The sequence below is a fragment of the Littorina saxatilis genome, linkage group LG3 (genome assembly GCF_037325665.1).
Source record: "Littorina saxatilis isolate snail1 linkage group LG3, US_GU_Lsax_2.0, whole genome shotgun sequence".
Classification (NCBI taxonomy): domain Eukaryota; kingdom Metazoa; phylum Mollusca; class Gastropoda; order Littorinimorpha; family Littorinidae; genus Littorina; species Littorina saxatilis.
Genome location: NC_090247.1, coordinates 48,342,442 through 48,368,646, shown reverse-complemented (window position 1 = coordinate 48,368,646; position 26,205 = coordinate 48,342,442). Strand labels below are relative to the sequence as shown.

Below are 26,205 nucleotides of genomic sequence, written 5' to 3'. Positions count from 1 at the left end.
ACACACACACACACACACGTGCGCGCGAGCACGTACGCGCACACACACACACAGAGGGACGGGGGGGGGGGGGGGGGGGGGGGGCGGAGACTGAGTGCACGGCCTTATGTAAAGCAGAACAGTTCCTTACACAAACAGTTGCTCTTTCTCAGTATCGGTTGTCCTGACTGTGTCAGTGTATGTAAGTACATGCACTTTTCCACTTGTTATTCACAAACCTTTTCTTCTAACAAGGATGTATCAAAACATTTAAACATAAAAAAACAAATAAATGCAAAAATGATATGAAAAAAACCCTACTTTTATCAAGTAACAGACGCGTGGCCGGATGTATGAAAGTCAATCCACAATATTTTCATACATCCGGTTAACCGGATTTAGTAAAGACCGGATGTATGAAAGACAAAAAGTGGGTCCCGACGACTTTCTTACATCCGGTCTCGACTGTAATTGTTTTCGCTGAACTGTGAAATTCTTCATTTTGTGTGTGTGTGTGTACGTAGAAGGCAGTCAGTGCTGATTTTTGTTGAGTTAAAGTGAAGGGACGGCCTTATTCCATGATTGTAAAAGTCTGGACATGTTTGAGATACCGGCAATATTTTCACAGGAAGAAATGTTGCTTTCAAATGTTCTTCATTTCCTGTTCCGAACCAACAGTTGCACTAGCTTTAGGCAGGCAGAGTTGCTGGTAAAATGTTCCGAGCAAGGATAGACTTTGTCAATATTCATTGATTCAAAAGATCATGCAGTAGCTGAAAATGAAATTCATCAAGAAGTTCACACTTATTTATTCAGTTATTGTCAGACATTGAAGACGTATAAGATTTTCCTTTGGATCAGAATTATCAGTACCGTACACAATTACGTATTTACAACAAGATAAGTATAGATAAGTATCAAACACAGATGTAAAGATGGCCAAAATGTTGGGCAATTTATTTGAAAAATAAGCTTAAAAAAAATTCATAAAGAAACAAATCACATATTTTTAAAAGAAATACAGAAAGCATTCAATCTTCAGTAATGAGCAAACCTTTATGTATGAAACCATCCACTCCACTGGAATATCACTCTGACCTTCAAGTAAACTTTATTCAAACACATCTCTGCACAATATATTTGATACCTGTTTTTGATCAGTTGGCCGAACAGTATACAAAGAGACAGAAAGAACCAAAACCAGAATATTTAATAAATAAACTTTCATGATACAGAATTTATAGTGAAACATTTTCAATAACAGCCTTTCCCAGTATTTATGCCACAATTTTCCTAAACTGCCTAGCTGTGGACTTCTGCACTATAAACCAAAGAGAGGCACAAATTTCTTGATCACAACAATAAGTTCCTGTAAAAATCTGTTACCTGTTTTAAGTACACAGCTTACAATGAATGTCAGTCATTTTGTACAAAGTTCGCGTCAAAGACCAAACACTCAACCAGCACACACGCACACAAGCTCAGACAAAATGGATCGGAAATGCAGCGGCATGGCATGAGACCAGATTGCATGACGGTAGACGTAAGAGAAACGTTCAGAACACGGCGACTAGTCTTCATCCCAGTCTTTATTCTGCTTGGCCTTCGGTCCGCCTGCCGGTTTAGCCATGATGATCTGAAAACAAAGACACAACATGTCTGTCACTACAGTGTATTGGATAGAGACAAACCATGTATGTGACCACAGTGTATGAGAGTGGCAGTAACCACTGAAACACACACAACATGATCTACATAACCGAGGAGTAAAAGTTAATAACTACAGGTAGGTGAGTGACGTATACATGTGTAAAACCTTGAGCCTTCACTGAACTTTTGCAATAAAACCAAGTTTGAATTGCCTCTCCAGTGCAAACAGGGTAAAACAAAATAGGTCCTCTGGTAATTGATTTGAAAAAGGAAAACATTGGACAGTTGGCAGCAGAAGTTCAGGGCGTGAGACTGACATGGATCACACAGCCTTCACAAAAATGTCAACGACTCTGGACCTTGTTCAGCCCATTTCACAGAAATAATGTTAACAACCTTGCAATCAAAACACCCTTATTGCAACTGTTGATCTACTTTCTTTCTTTATTTGGTGTTTAACAACGTTTTCAACCACGAAGGTTATATCGCGACGGGGAAAGGGGGGGAGATGGGATAGAGCCACTTGTTAATTGTTTCTTGTTCACAAAAGCACTAATAAAAAAATTGCTCCAGGGGCTTGCAACGTAGTACAATATATGACCTTACTGGGAGAATGCAAGTTTCCAGTACAAAGGACTTAACATTTCTTACATACTGCTTGACTAAAATCTTTACAAACATTGCCTATATTCTATACAAGAAACACTTAACAAGGGTAAAAGGAGAAACAGAATCCGTTAGTCGCCTCTTACGACATGCTGGGGAGCATCGGGTAAATTCTTCCCCCTAACCCGCGGGGGGCACTGTTGATCTAGTAACAATACAAAGATGTCTGAACTAAAAAGCAACCCCTTTGCAATTTGATCGCAACATATCTGTAGAACCTTCAAGTGAAGAAGAGAAGCAACATTGGTACCTGATCAACCCTGAGAACGGTGCAGGCAGCAGACGAGGCAAACTTGAGGGCCCAGTACTTGCTGATGTAGAGGTCCACGATCTTGGCTTCTTTGGCATCAATCACAGCTCCAGTGTTCTGAAACGGATGCAGTAAACGTCAGTCAAACAGGCCTGGGAAGGTTGTTGAAGCATCATAGATCAATCACAGTTTCACTTTTCATGTTTGTAACTTCTCCACATCTTGTTTGCCCAATTCGAACATTTCTTGAGCGGACTATACAGTAAACACATAGTATCTACGTTTTAAGAATATGATAACTGTCTTATTTTCCTATCTTTCCATTACACAACTTTCCATGCTTTTATCGAAAAGAAAAAAAAAAGCACAACTGGGGTTAATTGCTCCTAGTTCATTTAAATAATGCCTACAAACCACTGTATACACCAGTTAACAGTTCCAGCGCTACATGAAAGAAAGAAGGAAACCCACGTGATACCTAACGCGATTATGATTGGTCGAGATGTTTTCGACGAGCAACTTTTGCACCGTCTGCACGGCAAATCATGGTGATAGAGAAGTTCTAGCGTCAACTTCAAGTTCAATCCATTTCAGTGGCATATGCACTTGCCCAATAATTGGTTGCAGTAATGAAGGTTACAGACTTCGGAAATGGGGGTCCCAATTGTGCATATCACTACAAAAGTGTACTTTCTTCGGCGTCCAAATCACTGCAACTTACTTGCAAAAGTGATATGCACATGCACAAATTCCACAGAACTGGAAGTAGAAAAAACACTAAAAAAAGCAATCTGCGAACGCACAATTCCAAAATGGCCGTGGAACTGTTAATCGGTGTATTAGCCATTGTCATTAAACTATAGTGCAAACTTCTTTGCTGCTTGGAAAAGGAATGCGTGAGAGGTCACCTCTATGTCAACACCGAATGTCTTCTTGCCCTCCTGGTGAGCTGCATACAGCTTGGACAGGACTTCTGTGGCCTGCACATCACAAACACATAGCGTCAAGTGTTTCTTGACACAAGCCACAGAGACGGCTATCCCCACACAACTGTAAACACATTGCATCTCTCCAAACTGCTCAACTCCTATCCACGCAGGTTCCTTTATTCCTGCTTTAAATGTCCTTGCCTTAAATACCAGTGTTCAAACCACTGTGTTCTGTGAAACCAGTAACTCGCTAGGAAAATACAATTTCTAGATTATTTCATCTATCCTTGAAGTGGACGCAATGTACAATGAATATTCTTCTCTCACAATCCCAATAATTGATGACTGTACTTTTGGTCGCTCAGACCGAAACAAAAAACAACAAAACAAAAACCAAATTGTTGTGCACATTGCAACAACAACGAAACAAAAACCAAATCGTTGTGCACATTGCATCTGTCAAAATAAATACCCGAATGAATGATTTCAGATTGCCTACTTAGGGCAGTGGGAATAGGGGAAGCTACTCCTTACAGAAGCTTATGCCCCTTTCTTTATTTGGTGTTTAACGTCGTTTTCAACCGTTGAAGGTTATATCGCGACAGGGAAAGGGGGGAGATGGGATAGAGCCACTTGTTAATTGTTTCTTGTTCACAAAAGCACTAATCAAAAAATTTGTCCAGGGGCTTGCAACGTAGTACAATATATGACCTTACTGGGAGAATGCAAGTTTCCAGTACAAAGGACTTAACATATCTTACATACTGCTTGACTAAAATCTTTACAAACATTGACTATATTCTATACAAGAAACACTTAACAAGGGTAAAAGGAGAAACAGAATCCGTTAGTCGCCTCTTACGACATGCTGGGGAGCATCGGGTAAATTCTTCCCCCAAACCTGCGGGGGGAAGCTTATGTCCCTGTTTCTAAAGAATTATTCATACTTTTAAACATTGGGGTGTGCACGTTAAAGATCCCCTGATTGACAAAAGGGTCTTTCCTGGCAAAATTGTATAGGCATAGATAAAAAAATGTCCACCAAAATACCCGTGTAACTTGGAATAAAAGGCCGTGAAAAGTAGGATATGCGCCGAAATGGCTGCGATCTGCTGGCCGATGTGAATGCGTGATGTATTGTGTAAAAAAAATTCCATCTCACACGGCATAAATAAATCCCTGCGCCTTAAATATGTGCGCGATATAAATTGCATAAAATAAAAAAATAAAATCCTGCGCTTAGAACTGTACCCACGGAATACGCGCGATATAAGCCTCATATTGGACTGGGTGGCCGAGTGGTAACGCACTTGCACTCGGAAGCAAGTTCGACCCTGGGTCAGGGCGTTAGCAATTTTCTCCCCCCTTTCCTAACCTAGGTGGTGGGTTCAAGTGCTAGTCTTTCGGATGAGACGAAAAACCGAGGTCCCTTCGTGTACACTACATTGGGGTGTGCACGTTAAAGATCCCCCGATTGACAAAAGGGTCTTTCCTGGCAAAATTGTATAGGCATAGATAAAAATGTCCACCAAAATACCCGTGTGACTTGGAATAATAGGCAGTGAAAAGTAGGATATGCGCCGAAATGGCTGCGATCTGCTGGCCGATGTGAATGCGTTATGTATTGTGTAAAAAAAATTCCATCTCACACGGCATAAATAAATCCCTGCGCCTTGAATATGTGCGCGATTGCATTAAAAAAATTTTTTTTAAATAAAAATACCTGCGCTTACAACCGTACCCACGGAATACGCGCGATATAAGCCTCATATTGATTGATTGATTGATATTGATTGATGGATATTCTGTTTGTTCTGTCACTTCACTTAAAAAAATGCTGAGAGCAGACAGAAAAAATGCTGTAAATACATGCACATTTCTTTCCTTCTGACTTGGTGGACCATAGCTTTTTTTAAAAAATTTTTTAACACTGTCTCATTCTCAAATAATTGTTATTCTTGACACCAAAATGCACAGGATTGTAGCCGACAGAGCTGCCAAACACACACCTTCATGCCGGAGTTCTCTGCTAGTGCACGAGGCAGCATTTCCAGTGACTCTGCAAACTTCTTTACTGCATACTGTTCAAGGCCTGGTAAACTCTGTAAAACAAAAATCCGATGCATTTATATGGGAGAACAAGAAGGGCAAAGCCCATACGACTCACATGCTTTACACATTTTTCCTACCAAAATACACGTGACCTTGACCCAAGGTCAAGGTCATCCAAGGTCATGCAACACAAAGCTGTTAATTCAAGACATAGGAAGTACAATGGTGCTTATTGGCTCTTTCTACCATGAGATATGGTCACTTTTAGTGGTTCACTACCTTATTTTGGTCACATTTCATAAGGGTCAAAGTGACCTTGACCTTGATCATATGTGACCAAATGTGTCTCATGATGAAAGCATAACATGTGCCCCACATAATTTTTAAGTTTGAAACAGTTATCTTCCATAGTTCAGGGTCAAGGTCACTTCAAAATATGTATACAATCCAACTTTGAAGAGCTCCTGTGACCTTGACCTTGAAGCAAGGTAAACCAAACTGGTATCAAAAGATGGGGCTTACTTTGCCCTATATATCATATATAGGTGAGGTATTGAATCTCAAAAACTTCAGAGAAAATGGGAAAAATGTGAAAAATAGCTGTTTTTTAGGCAACATTTATGGCCCCTGCAACCTTGACCTTGAAGCAAGGTCAAGATGCTATGTATGTTTTTTGGGGCCTTGTCATCATACACCATCTTGCCAAATTTGGTACTGATAGACTGAATAGTGTCCAAGAAATATCCAACGTTAAAGTTTTCCGGACGGACGGACGGACGGACGGACGGACGGACGGACGGACGACTCGGGTGAGTACATACTCACTTTTGCTTCGCATGTGAGTCAAAAAACACATCAGTCTGTGTCACTGTGTATGTGTATGTACACAAACTGTTCAAAAGATCGTGTGCCTAATGTATGGAATAAAAAACGCTCGCGCTGGACCCGAGTACTCTTCAGACATTCACACACACACACACACACACACACACTCTCTCCCTCACTCCTTCTCTCTCTCTCACACACACACACACACACACTACCACATCTCCATTCTAAAACACGTCACGTTCCAAATCAAAAGACGACATTCTATTTTCTTACGTCACTATTCTTGGTTTACGGTACCATTCGGCGGCTTTGCTACGAGTATGGCATAGTCTTGGTTTGCCGAGACCTTGCACCGTTCTATCAGACTGCCTGGCTGGCTGTTGCACCGCGAATTCCTCCCACCGCCAAGTCGTTTTTTTGTGGTTTATTTCGCATTTAGGTCCCAGGTAACATTATGAAGTTTTAATACGATCAATCGGACCTATTATCAAGTTAGTGTATCAACTTTTGAACGAACTGCGCCCAGTAGTTTCCCAGCAATAAGCTGTTAAGTCGAGACACACACACAGACAGACAATTAAAGTCTGCTGGACCCTAGTACTAGCGTACTCGGGGATAACTGTTTCAGTTTATTCAAGTGCAGTATATCACTGCAATCATCTTTGACAATGCATTACATTGAAATAAAATAAATGGAAAATTAATCAATTGAATGTTGAGGAGAGCTATCCTGAACTACGGTTTTACTACTGACCTCTCCATAGCTGGTGATCTGTTTGGCCAGTTCTATCTCTGTCGCTCCTGCCCCTGCCACCAAGCGATCGTCCTGAAACAAACAACAATGCTGTCTTAGTTTGGCAGTCTCCTGTACGACTTACCATCTTCACTCTTTTTTTAATCACCCTTCTCTCCACTCTGTTCAAATGTGATCGTGTACATAACAGTTTGTCCAATTTGCTCACACAAATGACACTGCTCACAACAAAACTGGCTCAAAGAAGCAACTCAAGTGTCTGGCTGAGTGTTTCTTGCTTAAAAACACAAACTTAAATTTCTCCTGGCAAGAGATGATTTCATCCCACACAAATTACAGTATAAAAACGACTGTTCTACAAAATTCTACTCACAATATAAATTTGAAGATAGTATGTCATAAACAACATTGGTGTCCAGTTTGAGGTCTCTTTTGTTTGAAAACCACTAAAAGCATCAAAAACAGCTAAATGTATATATCTTCTCCAACTACATGTACCACGAAATATTGTAAAAAATGTCAAATGAGCGTTTTATAGTAGTGTGAATTGCTGACCTTGGTGAGAGCCTTGAAGGTGTTGACGCCATCATCCAGGGCTCGCTCAATGTCGTCCATGATGTTGTCGGTGGAGCCGCGGACAACCACAGTGGCAATGGGGCTCTCCTCCTTGGCTGAGGAGCAAAATGAAAGGAACTTAATCATTTAATGGTCTTTGTGTCACCAACAACCATCAGCTCAAGCAGCTTATTGAAACTCCCCAGAGGCCATCTGCTTCCTGAAAATAACATCCCTGTGGATACAAAAGTCATCAGCAAATACAGAATGGTACAAAAATATACTACATGTCAAACAAAGTCTGGTGTCAGAGAATCTTCACTACTATTCAACCAATTCAAATTGCCTTTAATAGCTATTAATGTCAATGAGAATGGCTCAGGCATGGGAACAGGAAATCATCAAAAAGGAGGAAAATAATGCGGGGGCCCCTGCCAGGGGGTCAGGGGGTATTGCCCCCTGAAGCTGAGGGGTTTGGGCATTTTCCACACCTAAAACGTGCACCAGGATACACCATAACTTTACAAAACAGTGCACTTGAAGCTGCAGTAATTTCTCACCAATGTGTTCAAAATCGTTAACAGAGAGCTCCACTGTGTGTTCGCTTTAGACTTTGCCTTCCGTCAACCAGATCGAAGTCTTCACTCTCTCCCCAAGCCAACCAAAATTCCATTGTTTTTCACACTTGAGTCGATTTTCGGCCGCAAGGGCCTTATCGCTTTTCGTCGATGAATGGTGACCAAAATGGCGCGTGGTCTTCTTCTTCTTCTTCGTCGTTCGCTCAGACAGCAACTCCGGAGGCCCTGATGAAGGCTGCAGTACGCCGGAGGCTCTCCATGGGTCCATAGAGTTTGTCCCTCATCGGTGTTTCAGCAGGCCAGGTCTCTGCTCGCAAGTTTTGGTGTGTTGGACAGTCCTGCAGGAAGTGTTGCACTGTCATTGGAGATGTGCCACAGGGGCACGATGCAGAATCACCAATGTGGAATTTGGTATACAGGTGATGTTTGAGTCTGCAATGGCCTGTTCTCAGTCTCACAATGACCACTTGGTCATCTCTGGGTAGGAGGTAGTAGGCATCCTTTTTGTTGTAGTCTGGGTGTTGGTGGAGCCATCTTCTCTTCTGCTTCTCTTTGACTATAGTCTTGGCCTCTTCATAGGTGACTTCTTGTTCATCCTGTGGGAGCTGTCCACCTTCTTTTGCCAGTCGGTCAGCTTCCTAAGCGCATGGTCTAGAAACTGCACGATCCGTAAAAACAAAGAAAGCGCTCGGAAATCTTCGGCAAATTCCGGAACAAGCATAAAACCACTTGCTCGGCTGTTTCCGACAGCATTCTTATCATCCTCGGGTTCTACTCGGCAAATTTCATACAAGCAACATTCAGTCAAAATAAGAATACGCCAATTGAGAATAAACTATCGCCGATGGAAGCTGTTATGCGGATGAAAGTACCCCCCCCCCCCCCCCCCAATTTTCTCAACGGATTTACACCGATCTCAGAAATGACCCTGGGGCTCATCAAAAAGGCGGATTTAAACGGCGGAAGATTCTCTTGCCTGAATGGCTCTCAAGACCTTCACACAGTGTGCCCAATCACTTTCACAACCAAACATGTGCAGCCATACAGAACGGTGCAAGACAAAATCTCCTTGCTATCAAAATTATAACACACAAGCATAAAACAAAAAGTATTTTTTGCACAAAATAGAACTGACAAAACAAAGAATTTAATTTCAAAAACAAACAAACCTACATAAGATTACAACAACAGCAAGTACAGAACAAACAGAACTTCATGAACAATGTACAATAGGTTTAAAGTTACCTTGTTTGAAGATCACAACTGGTGTTTCGCCGATTTCATCAACATAGACTAAATCACAATGACCGCACTCTTCTGTTCTTGGGGTAGTCTGAAACAGCAAGGATGTTAATAATATAAGAATCTATGTGTCATTGTTCTTTCTTTCTTTCTTTATTTGGTGTTTAACGTCGTTTTCAACCACGAAGGTTATATCACGACGGGGTGTCATTGTTACAAGGGTTTAATGTATAGAAAAAACACATGCCACACACATCACGAGAATAAAACCTATACTTAGACTAGAGCACAACCAGAACAGAATTAAAAAGAAAAGAGTGCTACAGAAAGAACACTTTTCATATCATCTGGAAATACATGACTGCAACTCATGTGGCTAAAGGAAACTAAGTACTCCTGCATGCACCTGAAACTCATATTTGAAAATGCTTAACTTAATGCCTCAAAACAAGTTGACCAAAAAGTACTGGTCAGTTGTCGGATAAATCATAAATGCCATTCATGTGACTTCCATATGGTTTCTGACTTAACTTACCAGGATGTATGTTGAATTAGTCATCTTATCCAAGGGAAACAATACATACTGAATCACACCAAAACTAAGACGTCTGCACATATTATAACAAGAGGCGAAGCCATCAAGGCTCACGTAAGAAATCGACAAACAGTAACACAAACTCAATCACTCCGTCACACATACACACACACACACACACAGAGAAAGAGCATAGGTGAAACTGTGCAAGAAAGCGAGACACTAGATCTAGATCTGTCTGTCAGCATGACTAGTCTCGGCCCGCTCAAAATAATAATGACCGAGACTTTCAGTACTTCCTTCGCGTGACGTCTAACCCTCTTACGTCATAATGTGACGTCAATGTAATGTGACGTCTTCAAATGTTAGAGTTTCTACCACAGACATACACACGCACGCACGCACATACGCACGCACAGACTGACAAAGTTACGATCGCATAGGCTACACTTACGTGAGCCAAAAACTACCAAACAAAAATAAAAACATGTTTGCTTACAATCTTAGGGAGTGGTGTTGCCCCAATGGATTTGCAAAGCCTTCTCACATCCCACTTGGACAGCAAGCGGATGACCATGATCTTGTACTTGTTGCAATAGTGCTGTGCAAGGTCACCCACTTTGCCTCCTGTCACAATGACTTTCACGCCAGCATCTGTGATACCCTTGATTTGCTGCAAGAAAGAAAGAAAAAAAAATGACAAACTGCAATGAACTTGTTCTTCACAATACTAACCAAGATACGATAGTTTTAAACACATTTTTACCACAGTGCAACAACAACCAAACAGCGTTGTTGTTCCTCCTCAACTCAACAACGACTTAAATAGCAGTCCTTCCTTTTTGATGTTGCATGAATTAAACACAGCAACTCTCAACTCATTGAAGCAGGGTGGGTGTTTGCATTAGTCGATAGGCGGTACAGGTCTACTACCTGACACAAAGACAACACGGCACAAGCCACTGGCTAAAAAGTAACGTGAATTTCATACAGGACACTTTTTACATTTAGTCAAGTTTTGACTAAATGTTTTAACGTAGAGGGGGGGATCGAGACGAGGGTCGTGGTGTATGTGTGTAGAGCGATTCAGAGAAAACTACTGGACCGATCTTCATAAAACTTGACATGAGAGATCCTGAGTATGGTATCTCCAGACGTTTTTTTCCCTTTTTTTTTGGATGTCATATCCGGCTTTTCGTGAAAGTTGAGGCGGCACTGTCACGCTCTCATTTTTCAACCAAATTGGTTGAAATTTTGGTAAAGTAATCTTCGACGAAGCCCGGACTTTGGTATTGTATTTCAGCCTGGAGGCTTAAAAATAAATTAATGAGTTTGCTCATTAAAGTTGTCATTAAAATCGATTTTTCGCAAACAGACTTAAAATTGATTGCATCGTATTCTTCATCATATTCTGAATCTAAAAATATATACATATGTCATGTTTACTCTTAAAATGTGATCACAATTAACGAAAATAGATTAATTAGTCTTACGATAAAAAAGAAATCGATCCAAAAATGATTTCATCTTACTCTTTATCATTTTCTGATTCCAAAAACATATAGATATGATAGGTTGTATTCAAAACAAGCTCAGCAAGTTAACAAGAATACAGAAAAGCGCGCTTTCCTGCTTAGCACAATACGCTACCGCGCTATTCTGGCGTGTTAATTTCACTGCGTTTTGCACGTGGGAGGTGAGCGATTTCCCTCTCACGGGGATTGACGAAGCTGTACTGTCTTTGTGAAAAACTACAGTGCGTTCAGTTTCATTCCGTGAGTTCAACAGCTTGATTAAATGTAGTAATTTCGCCTTACGCGACTTGTTTTTAGATCTGTTCTAAGGATAGCAAACAGCTCAGTGTTGGGACCTATCAATCACCAAAATGTGATTATTACTCAAGCTGAAAAAAGACTGTCAGCAACAGGGACTATTCACAATGACCTTGCTTCATGCTGCTGTAAACAGTACATGTGAACGTAATACTGACCTGTTCCATCATATCTTCCTCTCCTTTGGTAAAAGACATCAGCTCCTCTGCATTCTTTATCAAAACAGTACCCTGAAAATGATAAAAACAGTACCCAGTAGAAATAAAGCCTATCAGAAATATGGTATAGTTTAACACACTGTGTAATTATTGCATGTTTATACTACAAATGCTATCAACTAAAAACAGCAGCATCTTGAAAAGTCAGGGATGGGCAACAAAAGTGACTGTGAATGTGAAGCACTTGCTCCACACATGTGTCTACACAGGCTTCATGTCTTGTCCCTAACTGCTATGTTGCAAACTCTTCTTGCTTTGTCGTACATCAAAATGTGCTGATCCCAGCCTGTGTTCAATGTCATGCAAGATACATTGTATGACGTCCAGAGAGCAAAATACGACATTTTTACATCAACCTGGTAGCAAACAAGTACAGTCTTGCACAGACTTGTTTTGGTAGTCTTGTCAGTCTCTCACCCACAGACTCACCTTGGTTTCTGTCTGCATGGAGTCCAAGGGGCAGGTAAAGACGATGATCTTGGCTTTCTCCACCTTGGTGATGTCCCCTTCCACCTGACGCTTGAACATCATGCCCTGAATGACCTCGCTCTGCAGCAACCCTGAGCCCAAGATCTTGATCACTCTCACATTGTCCACGCTGAAGTTGGTCTTCGCAGGCAAGACAGACACTGAAAGAGACAGATTTGCAACAGTGCATTTTCCCTGCACAAAATAGTCCTGTACAACAAAGCTGTATTCTTTCACCATGATTTCAGAACTGCTACGGATTAACTAGCATCATTAAAATAAAACTAGAAATGAAAACATTTGATTTCCCAATTTTTCCCAAACCATGAGTGCCTTTGCAAACTGCTGCTACGAACTTCCACCTCAATCCCACTCATCAGCCATCTAAAAAAAAAGCTTTCACTCACCACAAGCGTTTGTGATGATATTGGCCAGGAAGTCTTCATTACCATACTGTTTACTCATTACTGCTGAGCGTATGGCAGTGCAGACTTCCTCTTTGTTCTGCAAACTTTTCACCTGACCGATCACCAGCTCTGCACAAAGAAAACGCATTCATCGTGTCAGACGGTCTAACTCAATTGATCCCCGTGTTATACTGTGGTACCTGCAATGTGAGGCCCCTTTAATCTTCTGTTGTCCCTTGTTTTTTAATCCTGACCAAAGTATACCTGTCATGACATGCCGCCTGCAGCATAAGCACACTCTTGGCTGGTCCAAAAGGTATCCTTTCATTGTAGGTACCACTGCAGCACTCAGATATTTTATCCCCATTCTGGCTTCACACCGAACACCACAATTGACAGCTGAATACTAAAGAAAAAAGTGATGTTTGGGTGTTGTGTTGTGTGTGGCGCTCACTCAGGAGGCAAAGTAACATCCAGGGGCAAATGTCCCCAGCAGGAAGCCAGGGTACAAACTTAGCTCTCTGTAGCCAAATGGAATGTAGCCTTTCTAGATTTTCATAACCTCAAATGAAAAATGTATTTTTGTACATGTTAGCTTGTCCCTGAAACGAGAAAGAGTTGTATATTTCCAAACAAATAAAATTAATGGTCTTTAGATTTTTTAAAGAGAAACAATTAAAACAAAAACACAGGAAATGTAAAATCAAACAAGTCGCGAAAGGCGAAACTACAACATTTAGTCAAGCTGTCGACATCGAACTCAAAGAATGAAACTTAAACTGAAGCACTGCATTTCTTCACCAAGATCGTATACTCGTAGCATCGTCAGTCCACCGCTCGTGGGAAAGGTAGTGAAATTGACAAGTCAGACTAGCGCGGGAGTGGTTGCGCTGAGCAGGATAGCACTCTTTTCTGTATCTCTGTTCTCTTTAACTTTCCAAGCTTGTTTTTAATCCAAACATATCATTATCATATCTATATGTTTTAGGAATCAGGAACCGACAAGGAATAAGATGAAATAGTTTTTAAATCGATTTCGTTAATTTAATTTTAAGCATACTTTTCATGTTTTTAATTTTCAGAACTTGTTTTTAATCCAAATATAACATATTTATATGTTTTTGGAATCAGCAAATAATGAAGAATAAAATGAAATTATGTTTTGATCGTTTAAAAAAAACAATTTAATTACAATTTTCAGATGTTTAATGACCAAACTTATTAGTTAACTTTTAAGCCTCCAAGCTGAAATGCAATACCAAAGTCCGGACTTTGTCAAAGATAGTGTAACTAAAATTTCAATCAAAAAAATGAGGACGTGACAGTGCTGCCTCAACTTTCACAAAAAGCAGGATATGACGTCATCAAATAAAATTATCGTAAAAAAGAAAAAATGGTCCGAGGATATTATACCAGGGCTTGCCAAATCCCATTTCCCGTAACCCGGGGAAAGGTAAAAATTGGCCGGGAAGTACACATTCCCCAGGTTGCTTTCCCGCGGGAAAGACAACAATCGTACAGACCTGGGAACCCCTGTTTTGCACTTAGAGTATTCTCAAACAAACTTGGTGTATTTTCAGAAAAATGAGCGTACTCCTTACAGCATATGAACATCCATGATTAAAGCATGCCTCACACGCGTCCGTCACACCATTAATTAAGTTTACCTATACATTTAAAACAAATGCTTTTTTTCAATGTTTACTGACAAAAACTGTAATCATGTGTCAAAATATTGGATCGGCTTCGAGATGGGCTTGTGAAGAAAAGTAGTCTAGGAATGTTTCTGGTCGTATTTTTTTTCCACTGACCGTACTGATCGTATTCTCGACAATCATGCGTACAAAATACGGCGAAATCGTATGGGTTCCCAGGTCTGATCGTATCTCTCAAAATGCACATTGGATGATTTTTGTTTACCTTAAACACGTTCCGCAAAGCCTGTCCATTCACAGATAAAAGAAAACAGTATTTGCGATGTCTGCTTCGTTGCCGAGTCTTTGGTTTTGTCGTCTGCTGTGAAACAAGAGAGTTGCTTCCCTTCCTGACAAATCGAAAATGTATTTTGATTCGCGAAATTTGATTGGTCCGTACTTGGAATTTAGCCAATGAATGAGCTGTTTACAATTATACATCCGGAAGGAGGTCACATGTGTTGTTTGCAAGAGACGCGTTTGCAAGGATTTTTATGTGATCGTCTTGTTTTTTAGTGCGTCGTGTGATTGTAATGTCGTTAATAGAAAGGTTCGGATTCGTGAAAACGAAAAGAGGGAGTAGTGACTGTAGTGCAAAAGTGATTTTTTTCGAAATGTACGGGAAACCTAAATATTTGGGGGGAAATGTAGAAATTGGATTTACATTTCCCTGGGAAATACAGAAATTTTTAAATTTGGCAAGCCCTGTATACCCAGGATATCTCATGTGAAGTTTCATAATAATCGGTCCAGTAGTTTCCTCGAAAACGCTCTACACATACACCACAACCCTCGTCTCGATTCCCCGTCCATGTTAAAACATTTAGTCATAACTTGACTAAATGTAAAAAGAGTAATTTCCTCTCAAAAGAGGAAGTTTTCATGCCTGCAACATGAATGGTAAACAACTTGACATTGTTGGCAACTCACTTGGCAGGATGTCATGAGCTTGCTTCAGGGCCATTTCATACCCCTCAATCACCTCCGTCACCGACAGACCCTGGAAAACAATGAAATATGCATCAGTCTTATAAACAAGAAGAGCAAATGCTCATTCGACCCACCTTTGTAATACATTATATGAACAAGAGAAAATATAACTGCTACTCTTGCTCCATAAAAGCAAAAGAAAATGATAAATACCTACTTATCAACCCAGTTCTGACCTTGAAATTTGACCTGGATCAGCCAGTTAAAAGTTTGGGTGGGGAGAATATACCGAGGATAAAACTGTCCCTTACTTCCCATACTTCAGTACAGCACACTCCGAGTCTGCAATCTGGATAATAGTCAGTTTCTCGTCTTCTACCAAGCAAGATGCAGAATGACTACTAATGTGAATATTTCATCTTCACAACTGAAAATGTTAACACTAACGGGGACCATTTAGATTTACATGCTTTGCAAATGACCTGATGACATGGAAATATATCCATCATCCATACAGCAATCCCTTAAAGAAGCCAGGTTGCCAATAGACAAAGGACGGGTTGATATGGCACAGGCTACCAAGTGACACACAAATGAGACCAAGTGCACACCTGAGTTATGTGCTATGTTTGATGCCAGATCATAAATCTTGTACATGTACTGCAAATGTATCATTGAATTCTAAGGTAAGTGCTGCAAATGCAATTTCCTCTTCTTTACTTTGAAGAGAAGAACGTCTTGTTCAATGTGTTTACCATTAACTATAACCACTGAAGAAAACCGACCAGGGAATAAAACAACGAGAAACTTCCCCCTTCTCTACACTGCCATTTGCTAAAAATGTTAGTGGTGTTTGGACACTGAAAATAGACTAACCACAGCTCAACAGTGTGAAGACGTATCTTCTCCATAGACTGTTTTAAGAGCATGTGCACAATTTCTGTAATCCACATCTGAACTATGTTATATCATGTCCATATCCAAAACAAATTCATAATCCCAAGAAAATGTGATGCTCTTTCAGACCAAGCCTTTAGTACTGCTGCAGTGACAGTAGCCGGAGTATAGAGCTTGGAACCAGTGTGTCAGATATCTACCTAGCAATCCTGAAATGAAGTTTGGTTGCCAGGAGACAGGGGACGGGTTGCTTTAGCACAGGCTACCAAGTGAAACACTTATTGGATTAGGTGAACACCTGAGTTATGTGCTAGGTTTGACTGTGGGAAATAATGTCAGATCAAAATTTCACACTTGAGTCTGTCTTTGAATTCCGAGGGAAGAGTCAAGACCTGCAGTTTTCTCTTAAACATGTACAATTTTTAAGGTCATCTGAACTCTGTCATATTCCTTTGTATCTGAAGATCTTCATTAGCCTAGGAAAATGTTATGCACTTTCTGAGCAAACTCTCGGTAATGCTACAGTGAAAGTAGCTGGGGAATACAACTTGAAATAAATGTGTCAAACATCTACCCAGCAATCCCGAAGTAAAGTCTGGTTACCAGGAGACAGGGGACGGGTTACTTTAGCACAGGCTACCAAGTGATACACTCATGAGACCAAGCGCACACCTGAGTTATGTGCTCAGTTGGATTTTGAGAATAATGTCAGGTTTGAGAGACTGGGACAAGAGGACCGAAAAACAGAACTTCTCTCTTTTATTGAATGTAAGAAGTGTAAGACTACACAAGGATGGATGAATGTGACCGACATCTACCTAGCAATCCTGAAATGAAGTTTGGTTGCCAGGAGACAGGGGACGGGTTGTTTTAGCACAGGCTACCAAGTGAAACACTTATCGGATTAGGTAGACACCTGAGTTATGTGCTAGGTTTGATTTTAAGAATAATGTCAGGTCTATCACTTCTTTGAGAGACTGGGACAAGAGGACCGAAAAACAAAACTTCTCTCTTTTATTGAATATAAGAAGTGTAAGACTACATAAGAATGGATGAATGTGACCGACATCTACCTAGCAATCCTGAAATAAAATTTGGTTGCCAGGAGACAGGTTGCTTTTGCACAGGCTACCAAGTGAAACACTTATTGGATTAGGTGAACACCTGAGTGATGTGCAGAGCCCCCTCCCCCCCCCCCCCCCCCCAAACAACCTAAAATGCAAGCGTACTAAGCTCAGATCTTACAGCCAACAACCACATAAAATAATACAAAAGAGTAAAGCACTAAGAAAAATAAACAAGGAAAGCAAACAGCCAAACAACATTTGCTGACAAAAAAACTTAGCAGGCACACATAAGGCAAACAAAAAAAAACAAAAAAAAGGTGTGGTTAAGGTAACATAGCCAAAAAAAATAGGGTAGGAAAGTAGGCAATCACTTTTTTTTTTAATGTGTACAAATTAAACCTACTTGACAGGGAAATAAGTGTGCGACTCGAGCGCTTTCGCTTTCATTGCGTTTTCTGCACTCGTTTTTTTGTTGTTTTTTTTGTTTTTTGTTTTGACAAATGTGATAAAAAGTTATAGGGTCGGCCCCTAAAAATAGGGTAGGTCGGGTTACCGTAACCACACCTATTTTTTTTTAGGCCTAATTACACCTCACAAATCAGAACCACAGTAACAGCTTCAATTTTGTGCTTCATACTTATGTATCAGTAATTCTCAATGACCAATTTAAACAGGCGAGTCTTTTGAATGATGGTCGTGAGGGAGACTCATGAGACCAAGCGCACACCTGAGTTATGTGCTCAGTTGGATTTTGAGAAATAATGTCAGGTCAATCACTTCTTTGAGGGACTGGGACAAGAGGACCGAAAAACAAAACTTCTCTCTTTTATTGAATGTAAGAAGTGTAAGACTACACAAGGATGGATGAATGTGACCGACATCTACCTAGCAATCCTGAAATTAAGTTTGGTTGCCAGGAGACAGGGGACGGGTTGCTTTAGCACAGGCTACCAAGTGAAACACTTATTGGATTAGGTGGACACCTGAGTTATTGCTAGGTTTGATTGTGCGAAATAATGTCAGATCAAAATTTCACACTTGAGCCTATCTTCTGTGATACATGTCATATTCCTTGTATCAAAAGATCTGGTGGACAGCAGGTACACATACACACAACCTCCCTCAAGTTACACTTGTTGATTGCAGGATCATCTCTGCATTACAAACATTATCTCTTCATACCAAACCTGCAATTAGTGTTCTTTAACTTTTAGTTTGAATGCTGTTTTCTATGTACCCTCCTGAAGCCATCAAAAGCATAAAAAAATTCTTCACATTTCATTTCATACTTTGTCATCCCACTGCTGGGAAATTCAGGTCATTTCCTCCAAGCGGAAAGCTAGTGGCAACATTTAACTGCCATACAATTAACACACCATTCTCAGTAGCTCTTCTGCATTTTCTAGCAGAGCGCCAGCAAAGACAAGGACAAAGTTGGTGCCATCACCACACTCTTGTTCCTGCTGCTGTGCAGCAAGGACCAGCATCTTGGCCGCTGGATGCTGCACCTCCAGTTCTCGCAGGATGGTGGCTGCGTCATTGGTGACGAACAGCTTTTCCAAGTGGTTGATAACCATCTTGTTCTGACCTAAAATCATTGAAAATAACATCAGAGAAGGACAGAGGGAATGATTATACAAAACACAGTCTGTAAGTAAGAACTAATTTATTAAATATTACTAATATTGGTTATGAGCCAACAGTAAAATAAAGAAAAAGTATGTGGGGAAAGGGTGAGATATCTTCTTATTCCCTGAAAATTCAGTTGCCTTACTCAGTAAGAGTCTTAGTCTGCCTTTGGAAATTTGTGAAGCCTGCAAAAGAGGCTCCACTATGGCACTAAAAAAACAAAACTGCTGAAACTTCAGATTTGGAAAACTATTTTAAAACTCCCATCGCCATGATATCCACTATTTTTAAAACATACTGTCAAACATAACATTTCTGTTTCCTTCCAAATGAAATTCAATTAACGGGCCCCGCACAATGTAAACTGCTCTGGTTTTAAGCTAGAAGTCTCACCATGAGGTCCATAGGCAGAGCGAGTAGTGTGGGCAAGCTCCCTGCAGGCATCAATGTTTTTATACACTGCTTCCTCCAGACCACTGTAGTGCTGAAGAATGAAATGAGAATCAACATCTATTCACAGCAGTTCATTTGGTTGCGAATAAAATCAAGTACAGTAAAACCTGCGAGCAAAGGACGCTCTTAGGGAGCCTTGCCACTGTCCTTTGTAGCAAGGTGTCCTTTCTTAGGAATATATTATATGAATGCACCAACATTTTTTTTGAAAAAAAAACAAAGTCACTGATTCTTTTTTGACACAGTGATTATTAAAACTCAGACGTTTTGAAGCCCTCAAGTTTTTGTTTTTGTTTGTTCAAAGAAAAGGAGAGAGAGAGAGAGAGAGAGAGAGAGAGAGAGAGAGAGAGAGAGAGAGAGAGAGAGAGAAGTGCAATCGGTTTCTTATCTGAAGCAATGGGCCATTCACTGGAAGATTCTTTGATGGAGCTGTTGAAAACCACTCGAAGAGTTCTTCGTTCAACTCATCATAGGTTGTTTTTCTTCTCTTAACACATTTTGCCGTCGATCTGGCACCGGAGTCCCACTGACTGAGAATTTGTGTTCGATCAGCTTTTATGTTGGAAATTTGAGTTTTTCCGCAATTCAGCTCATCAGCAACTTTTTGAACGGTCTTTATGACATCGACTCTCTCTTCTAAAGTCAAAATTTGTCGTTTTGGCATGATGAGACGAAGACGAAGGATGAGACGAAGATGCACCACAGTACAGAAAGTAGAAACCCGAAATGTTTGTGAGTTCACGGCATCGACCAATGAGCGTGCACCATACAAAAATCAACTTCTTTCAAGTGCTGTCATTGGCTTACAAAATAAGCTTCTCGCGCGTTCACATCGCCAGCGAGATTGTATTTGCAGAACCAAGATGGCGGACCAGCGTCTGCTAAAAGCTGTCTGCTTCAAGGGTTTGTCCGTTGTTGACAAGTAACGAACCCAATCGGGACCAAAAAAGGGTGTCCGCGTCCGCGCCTTTGAGGTGTTCGCTCTTTTAAGGTGTTTTTGAGAGTAAAATACATCCGTCCTCACTTGAATTGTCCGTTATGCTAAGGTGTCCGCCGAAATAAGGGTCCGCTAGATGCAGGTTTTACTGTACACAGTTATGCCATTTATCTGCTGAGGCGATAAAGGCTGATACTTTTGTGTTCTTATCGTGTTTTGGTATCCCTAAGGAAATTTTCTTCAGTCATATTCATTAGCAGACGAATGTTTGCTCCTGTGTTCCAACGTCAAATACTGTATGAAGTTCCGTTTTCTGAGGCAAGACCGTATAAGGAACCACTTCATTTTCTTGAAATTCAAAAGATGTGTGTATTTGCTTGAGTGTGTTCTGTTTATGAAATGAAATATAGTTGGTAATTGTAAATTGACCGACAGATTGCTTGCAGTCTTTTTGTCGAAGTTGCCGATGAGTTAAAATCTGGAAGGGATACAACTCTAGACTCTACACAAAGTATAAGTTACTTGCCTCGAGACCGTAACACCGATGGTTCCGTTGTACAAGTTAGATTTTGATTCAGAAAACAGCTGAACTCATGGATTTTATATTGGATTGTGGTTGTTCAAGCCTGTAGTTGTTAGTTTAAATGCGGTATGGTTGTGTTGTCTGCTCCAGAGATGTATACTTCGTACATTTGAGCATTAAATGATTGGGAACTTTTCAGTTGCTAAAAGTAAAACTAAAAGTAGTACCCACAAAGTGTAGCTTCTCAAACCATGAGATATTGAGGATTCAGGCTTGTTGCTGGGAGGTTATTTTTTTTGGTTGCTGGGTGTTTACCGAAAAATAAACACCCCTTCCAGTTTACAGAAGGAAGGAAGCAGCTCTAGGGGGGGAATGAGCACAGATCTATAGTCGTATAGATATTGGTACAAAATACAATCACCCTACCCACCTTTGATTTCTGCCGAAAATGTGTATTCTTATCAATTCTTACACACAAGTTAGAGAACTGTAGAAAGATCACTACACACGCATTACTCCTAACCGTAACTCCCAGTAGTCCGGAATAATAGTAACACTAACAGTAGCAGACAAAAACCAAATTCCTATCACTATCAGTATCACTTTAACTAGTAATGTAGTATCAACTTTCATTCTGTAATTTGAGTGTAATATTCGACTATTTTAAGAATAAAACATCAGTACTTCTTCATCGATTAATCTTAATCAAAAAGAACTGACTGCAAATTAGCTTTTGAAGCCAAAGTCTTAAACCAAACGTTTTTTCCTCGCCCGGCCGGAATAGGAATGTTCTGGATTTCCATCTTGTTGAGGCATGACAACGTGGGTTGCCGAATCGCAGATTATACCTTTGTGGATCTACGGCTTCCTGTTTCGATGATGACTGATAACAAACAGCAGTTATTTATTCCGACAAATTCCGACAATGTGACGAATTCTGAAAATTAGACAGTTGTAATAATTACCCTGGCTCCATCTTTCAGCATTTGGGCAAAGCCCGGTGCGCGTGGTACATGCATCGCCATGTTTGTTGTCTGTCGATACCCAGCATGCAACGCGGACTGAAGGTAATGACCGATGGCGCATGTGCAAGGACATCAAGCCGTGGAAGTACTTCCAGGATTGTCATAATAATTAGGATAAGACTGTTTGTGCTGAAGGAGACGTCGGGAGACAATTTATGGTTGAAAACTGTCCAAATTATGAAGAGGCCGCGGAATGTTGACTGCGGAAAAGTACGAAGACCCCTGAAAAGAGGCAAGATAACGGATGGTATCTATGGAAGGTATGTTTTCACTTTTTTCAATATGGCAGTTCATTGCATATTTTACGTGAAGTGCCAAAATCTGAAAACCGTTCCTCTGGAAACAGAAAATCTGGTACCGATTATTTTGTGTTGTGTCGATTCATTAAAAGTTGAATTTAACAAATGCCAGTTTACTTTGCGTTGTGCTTCACTTGCAGTTGCAGCTGAAGTGATGAAGGGAAGATGTAGCTTTTGTTGCGTTGGCATGGTTTCTGCGTTTATATTTTTCGTCTGGGCAGAAGAGTCTGGCATGAATGTCTGGAATCAAGATGAACTCCGACAGAGAGATAAGCAGTTCAGCGGAGACTGATAACCGGGGTCAAGCACTTTTGAGATTTGTTTTCATTTTGTTTGATCTGAAGATAGTGTTGTTGGATTAGTATAAGTATTACATTTACTGATTTAGTGATAGTGATGTATACATGTACATTGCCATAGCTGCCACCATCCTTACTCCTCTTGAGATTGGGACAATAGACCTGCATGATATTGATGATGAAAGAAAGATCCATGAACAGGAAGGGTTGAATGAATGAGAGGTAATTAAGGGAGTAAATGATTTTGTAAAGCCATCAGTTTGATAATGGTAGGTTTTAATGAAAGCTGTACGTGTGACTGAAATATATTTTGACAATAATGATGCCGTGAATTTTGTGTTTGAACACCTACTTTTGTAAACTTGTGTATTTCTTGATCAACCAGTGTATTTATTGACTTTGAGTAATGTTATGTGGCTAGAATATTCAAAGTGTACATGTACCTGCAGGGATGGCCAAATCTCAAATTTTTCACTCGCCAGCCAGGCGAGTAAGTTCAAGAAAGTTAAGTTCAAGAAAAATTCGCCGGCCCAGTACATACCACAGTTCATGCTTCTTCAGTGTTTATATGGCTTTGTATCTCGATAGTAAAACAAAAATGTTGCATGTGACCAGAATTTGTACTGGCCAGCTGGGCGAGTCAGTTCCCAGGCTGTTTCTACTAGCCCGTCGGATTTTGTACTCTCCCCTGGTGATTGGATGGACGATTTGGCCACCCCTGAACAGATATAATTCATGACTTCATCTACGACAACGTGTCAAACAGTGCCTTTCAGTTTCAGTTACACTGTTACAAAGCTTCAGGCATAGATAGATCTATTTAAATTTAAACCCGAGGAGCTATGGGCAGTGAATCTGATTGTGAAATGTGATTGCTTAGTGAGGCAATTACACCATTGATTGCAATTTTCTGTAGAATTGTTCAGTTCAACTTCCTAACATATCAATAAATGAATGTAATATTCAGTAGTAAAGCAGCTTAACCTGGTTTTGTAGATTCAACTGAAAATGTGCGGTGGACTATGATTCCCTTTGCAGTGTATCATGTATTAGTACATATGCTATTATTTGATGATAACCCTACCAGGAAATTTAAGATGAAGGTTTTAAGCAGAAGGGTTTATCGGAAAAAGGGAAACTTTGTGTGCTATGAAAACATCTTGACACAAGTAATGTATTAAATTGTAATATAAATCAGTGGAGAGGAAGTAAACTACTTAAACTGAAGGGTTAGAGCTCAGACTGAACGGTTTAGTTGTACATGTACAGTAGAACCCCCCTTTTAAGACCTAAAAATCTGAAAAATCAGGTCTTAAAAAGGAGGGAGTCTTAAAATGGGGCTAAATTTACAGAGGTTATGAACAGAAAATCTCAGATAACAGGATCTTAAAGGGGGGAGGGGAGTCTTAAAGGTGGTCATCTACATTTTTGATTTTTTTTTTAATAATCTTATTGTTAGATTTTGCTAAAAAGTTCTGTCAGATGATGAATGAACCATGGGGAAAAAATGTATAGAAAAAAAGATATATATGTATGTACAAAAAGTTTTTATTTTTGAGAAGTGTTAGTAACACTTCCAATGTTTTGATTTCCATGTGCAGAGAGCATGTGCTTTGTCTATAATTATCAACCAATATCAAATTCATGTCACTATGAGTATGACACAATCACAGCAACACTGGGTATTGGAGCGCTGTCCACGATTTTTTGTTAAATGCACGAAATGCATGGTATTCGAGAGGAGTTTTGCCCTCGGCATTTGCCAAATAAGGATATCCTACTACGCTGAATTACTATAAAAAGTATAATGAATTTTCAATCGGCTACCCTTGGCTTCGTCTTTCCTGAAGTATTTCAATGGTCAAATGCCGATTTCTGTATAAAAATGTAGACAAGGACCTTTAAAAGGGGGGTTCCACTGTAATTTAATGTCATAATTGTTTGCCAAACTCTTTTTTTTTAACCTGTGATTCTTAAAGTTAGTTTCCTAGCAGCATGTGTACAAACTAATGTCTCAAGTTTTGTTTGTTTATTTTTATGTTTTGTATGTAACTATACTGACTGAAAACCATAACATATATTGTCCAGAGAGAATCAACATGTCATGTCACAAAACACTTAGTGACTTACATTGAAACTAGTATTCCAATGCCAGTTTTGTACATTTGTGAGTTTTGAAACCAAAATAACAGTTCATGATGGACATGCACTCAACAACCAAGTCACCAGGGGTATGATTAAAAGAGATGGTTCAAATCACATAATTTGTTCACATTAATCATGATTAATGCCAGTTTTGTATTTGGCTTTTGACTTTGAGATTTCAATTAGTTTACATACTTAGACTAGGTATTGCCACAAGTGGATGAAATACTACAACTACAAGTTCCCATCCCTGTTCATTGGTTCTATCGACGCCCGTTTTTAACCGCTTGCTTCCCTTTATATAATAAACCGTCCATAGATCGTCGTTCTCCCGAACTAACTCCTTAGTATGTCATAGAGGATTTTGGGTATTTTTTATGCAATGACGTCAGCGCTTTTCGGCAATTGGTCTATGCATTTCGTATCGATAATGTCGGTCACGCTTGAAATTATCGCTACTTCATATTGCTTTCCAAACTTATACGAAGTCGGAAGTGACCGGGAGCGTAGGGTCAGTTATGAACTAAATTATCCCTGAACAGTGAGATATAGAGAACAGTACACAAATACGAACGGAGAGACTCGGAAACTCAAGTCAGTCGTCGCCACGCTCGAGAACTCGAGTGTAATATTTGAAGTTAAAATCTCCCTCGCCTACAGTGCGACAGAATAGCTCAGTTGGTAACGTGCTCGATCATGCGCTAGTCCTTACTTTTGTGGTCCCGGGTTCGATTCACTTCGACGGCAATTTTATTTTTATTTTTTTCTGAACTCGTAATTCTTGTATTTTATTCATTTGCTTCATTCCAAACGCTTTGGATTATGAAATGAATCGAAATGATAAAAAAAAGGTTGCATATATAATATATATAATATTGAATACTTCCAGCGGGACAATATCCCCAGCCGCAGAATTACCCATTTATTTTTTTAATAACATCGGCTTTGGTGAAAATTGATCTGCCCTATTATAAGGCAACACCATGACTACATGTAAAGATGATGTCAAGAAAACGTACAAAACACAAACACGAACGGGGAAAACGACGAGTCAACAAATGCTCTATTCGAAAACTGACCCGGGCACGTGGCAGTTATGTTGGCAGTTCAAGTTTTAGTTTTCACGCCTATAGGGTAAGCGCCTTGTGGTGGGGTGGTACGACGTTTGCCTCCAATGCCGGCGGTCTCGGGTTCGAGTCCCCAAAGGCTTTTGTAAAACATGATTTTTGACTCACATGCGAAGCAAAAGTGAGTCTATATACTCACCCGAGTCGTCCGTCCGTCCGGACGTCCGTCCGGAAAACTTTAACGTTGGATATTTCTTGGACACTATTCAGTCTATCAGTACCAAATTTGGCAAG

The 26,205-nt window shown here is 40.1% G+C and overlaps 2 protein-coding genes and 1 long non-coding RNA gene across 5 annotated transcripts in view; 2 read left to right on the top strand and 1 right to left on the bottom strand.

The window, feature by feature from the left end:
• The window catches only part of LOC138962538 (uncharacterized), a 173,842-nt gene that overhangs the window by 12,355 nt on the left and 135,282 nt on the right, over positions 1–26,205 (top strand). The gene's annotated exons all lie outside the window — the stretch shown is intronic.
• LOC138962528 (T-complex protein 1 subunit theta-like) lies at positions 910–22,137 on the bottom strand. The gene is made up of 15 exons (XM_070334368.1): positions 22,042–22,137; positions 19,557–19,647; positions 18,911–19,122; positions 15,571–15,640; positions 12,947–13,075; positions 12,501–12,700; positions 12,012–12,083; positions 10,521–10,694; positions 9,490–9,577; positions 7,667–7,782; positions 7,112–7,183; positions 5,484–5,576; positions 3,454–3,525; positions 2,546–2,662; positions 910–1,615 (listed from the first exon to the last, which is right to left on the bottom strand). Exons 1-15 carry the CDS (start codon positions 22,099–22,101, stop codon positions 1,550–1,552), a joined length of 1,632 nt encoding a protein of 543 aa, XP_070190469.1. The 5' UTR covers positions 22,102–22,137; the 3' UTR covers positions 910–1,549.
• The window catches only part of LOC138962526 (macoilin-like), a 29,932-nt gene continuing 25,872 nt past the window's right edge, over positions 22,146–26,205 (top strand). For all 3 annotated transcript variants that reach the window (XR_011454539.1, XM_070334366.1, XM_070334365.1), the window contains exon 1: positions 22,146–22,361. Coding sequence is in view for 2 of the 3 variants with exons in the window: in XM_070334366.1 (XP_070190467.1) it covers positions 22,147–22,361 (215 nt within the window). In the remaining variant the exon portion in view is untranslated. The remainder of the gene's footprint in view (positions 22,362–26,205) is intronic.

Coding starts and splice junctions, on each gene's coding strand:
- LOC138962528 (XM_070334368.1), bottom strand. CDS start 22,101: ATGGCGATGCATGTACCACGCGCACCGGGCTTTGCCCAAATGCTGAAA. Junction 15,641..18,910: donor CAGAAGAGCTACTGAGAATG/GTGTGTTAATTG, acceptor ATTGTTTTCCAG/GGTCTGTCGGTGACGGAGGT. Junction 9,578..10,520: donor CAACACCACTCCCTAAGATT/GTAAGCAAACAT, acceptor TTGCTGTTTCAG/ACTACCCCAAGAACAGAAGA.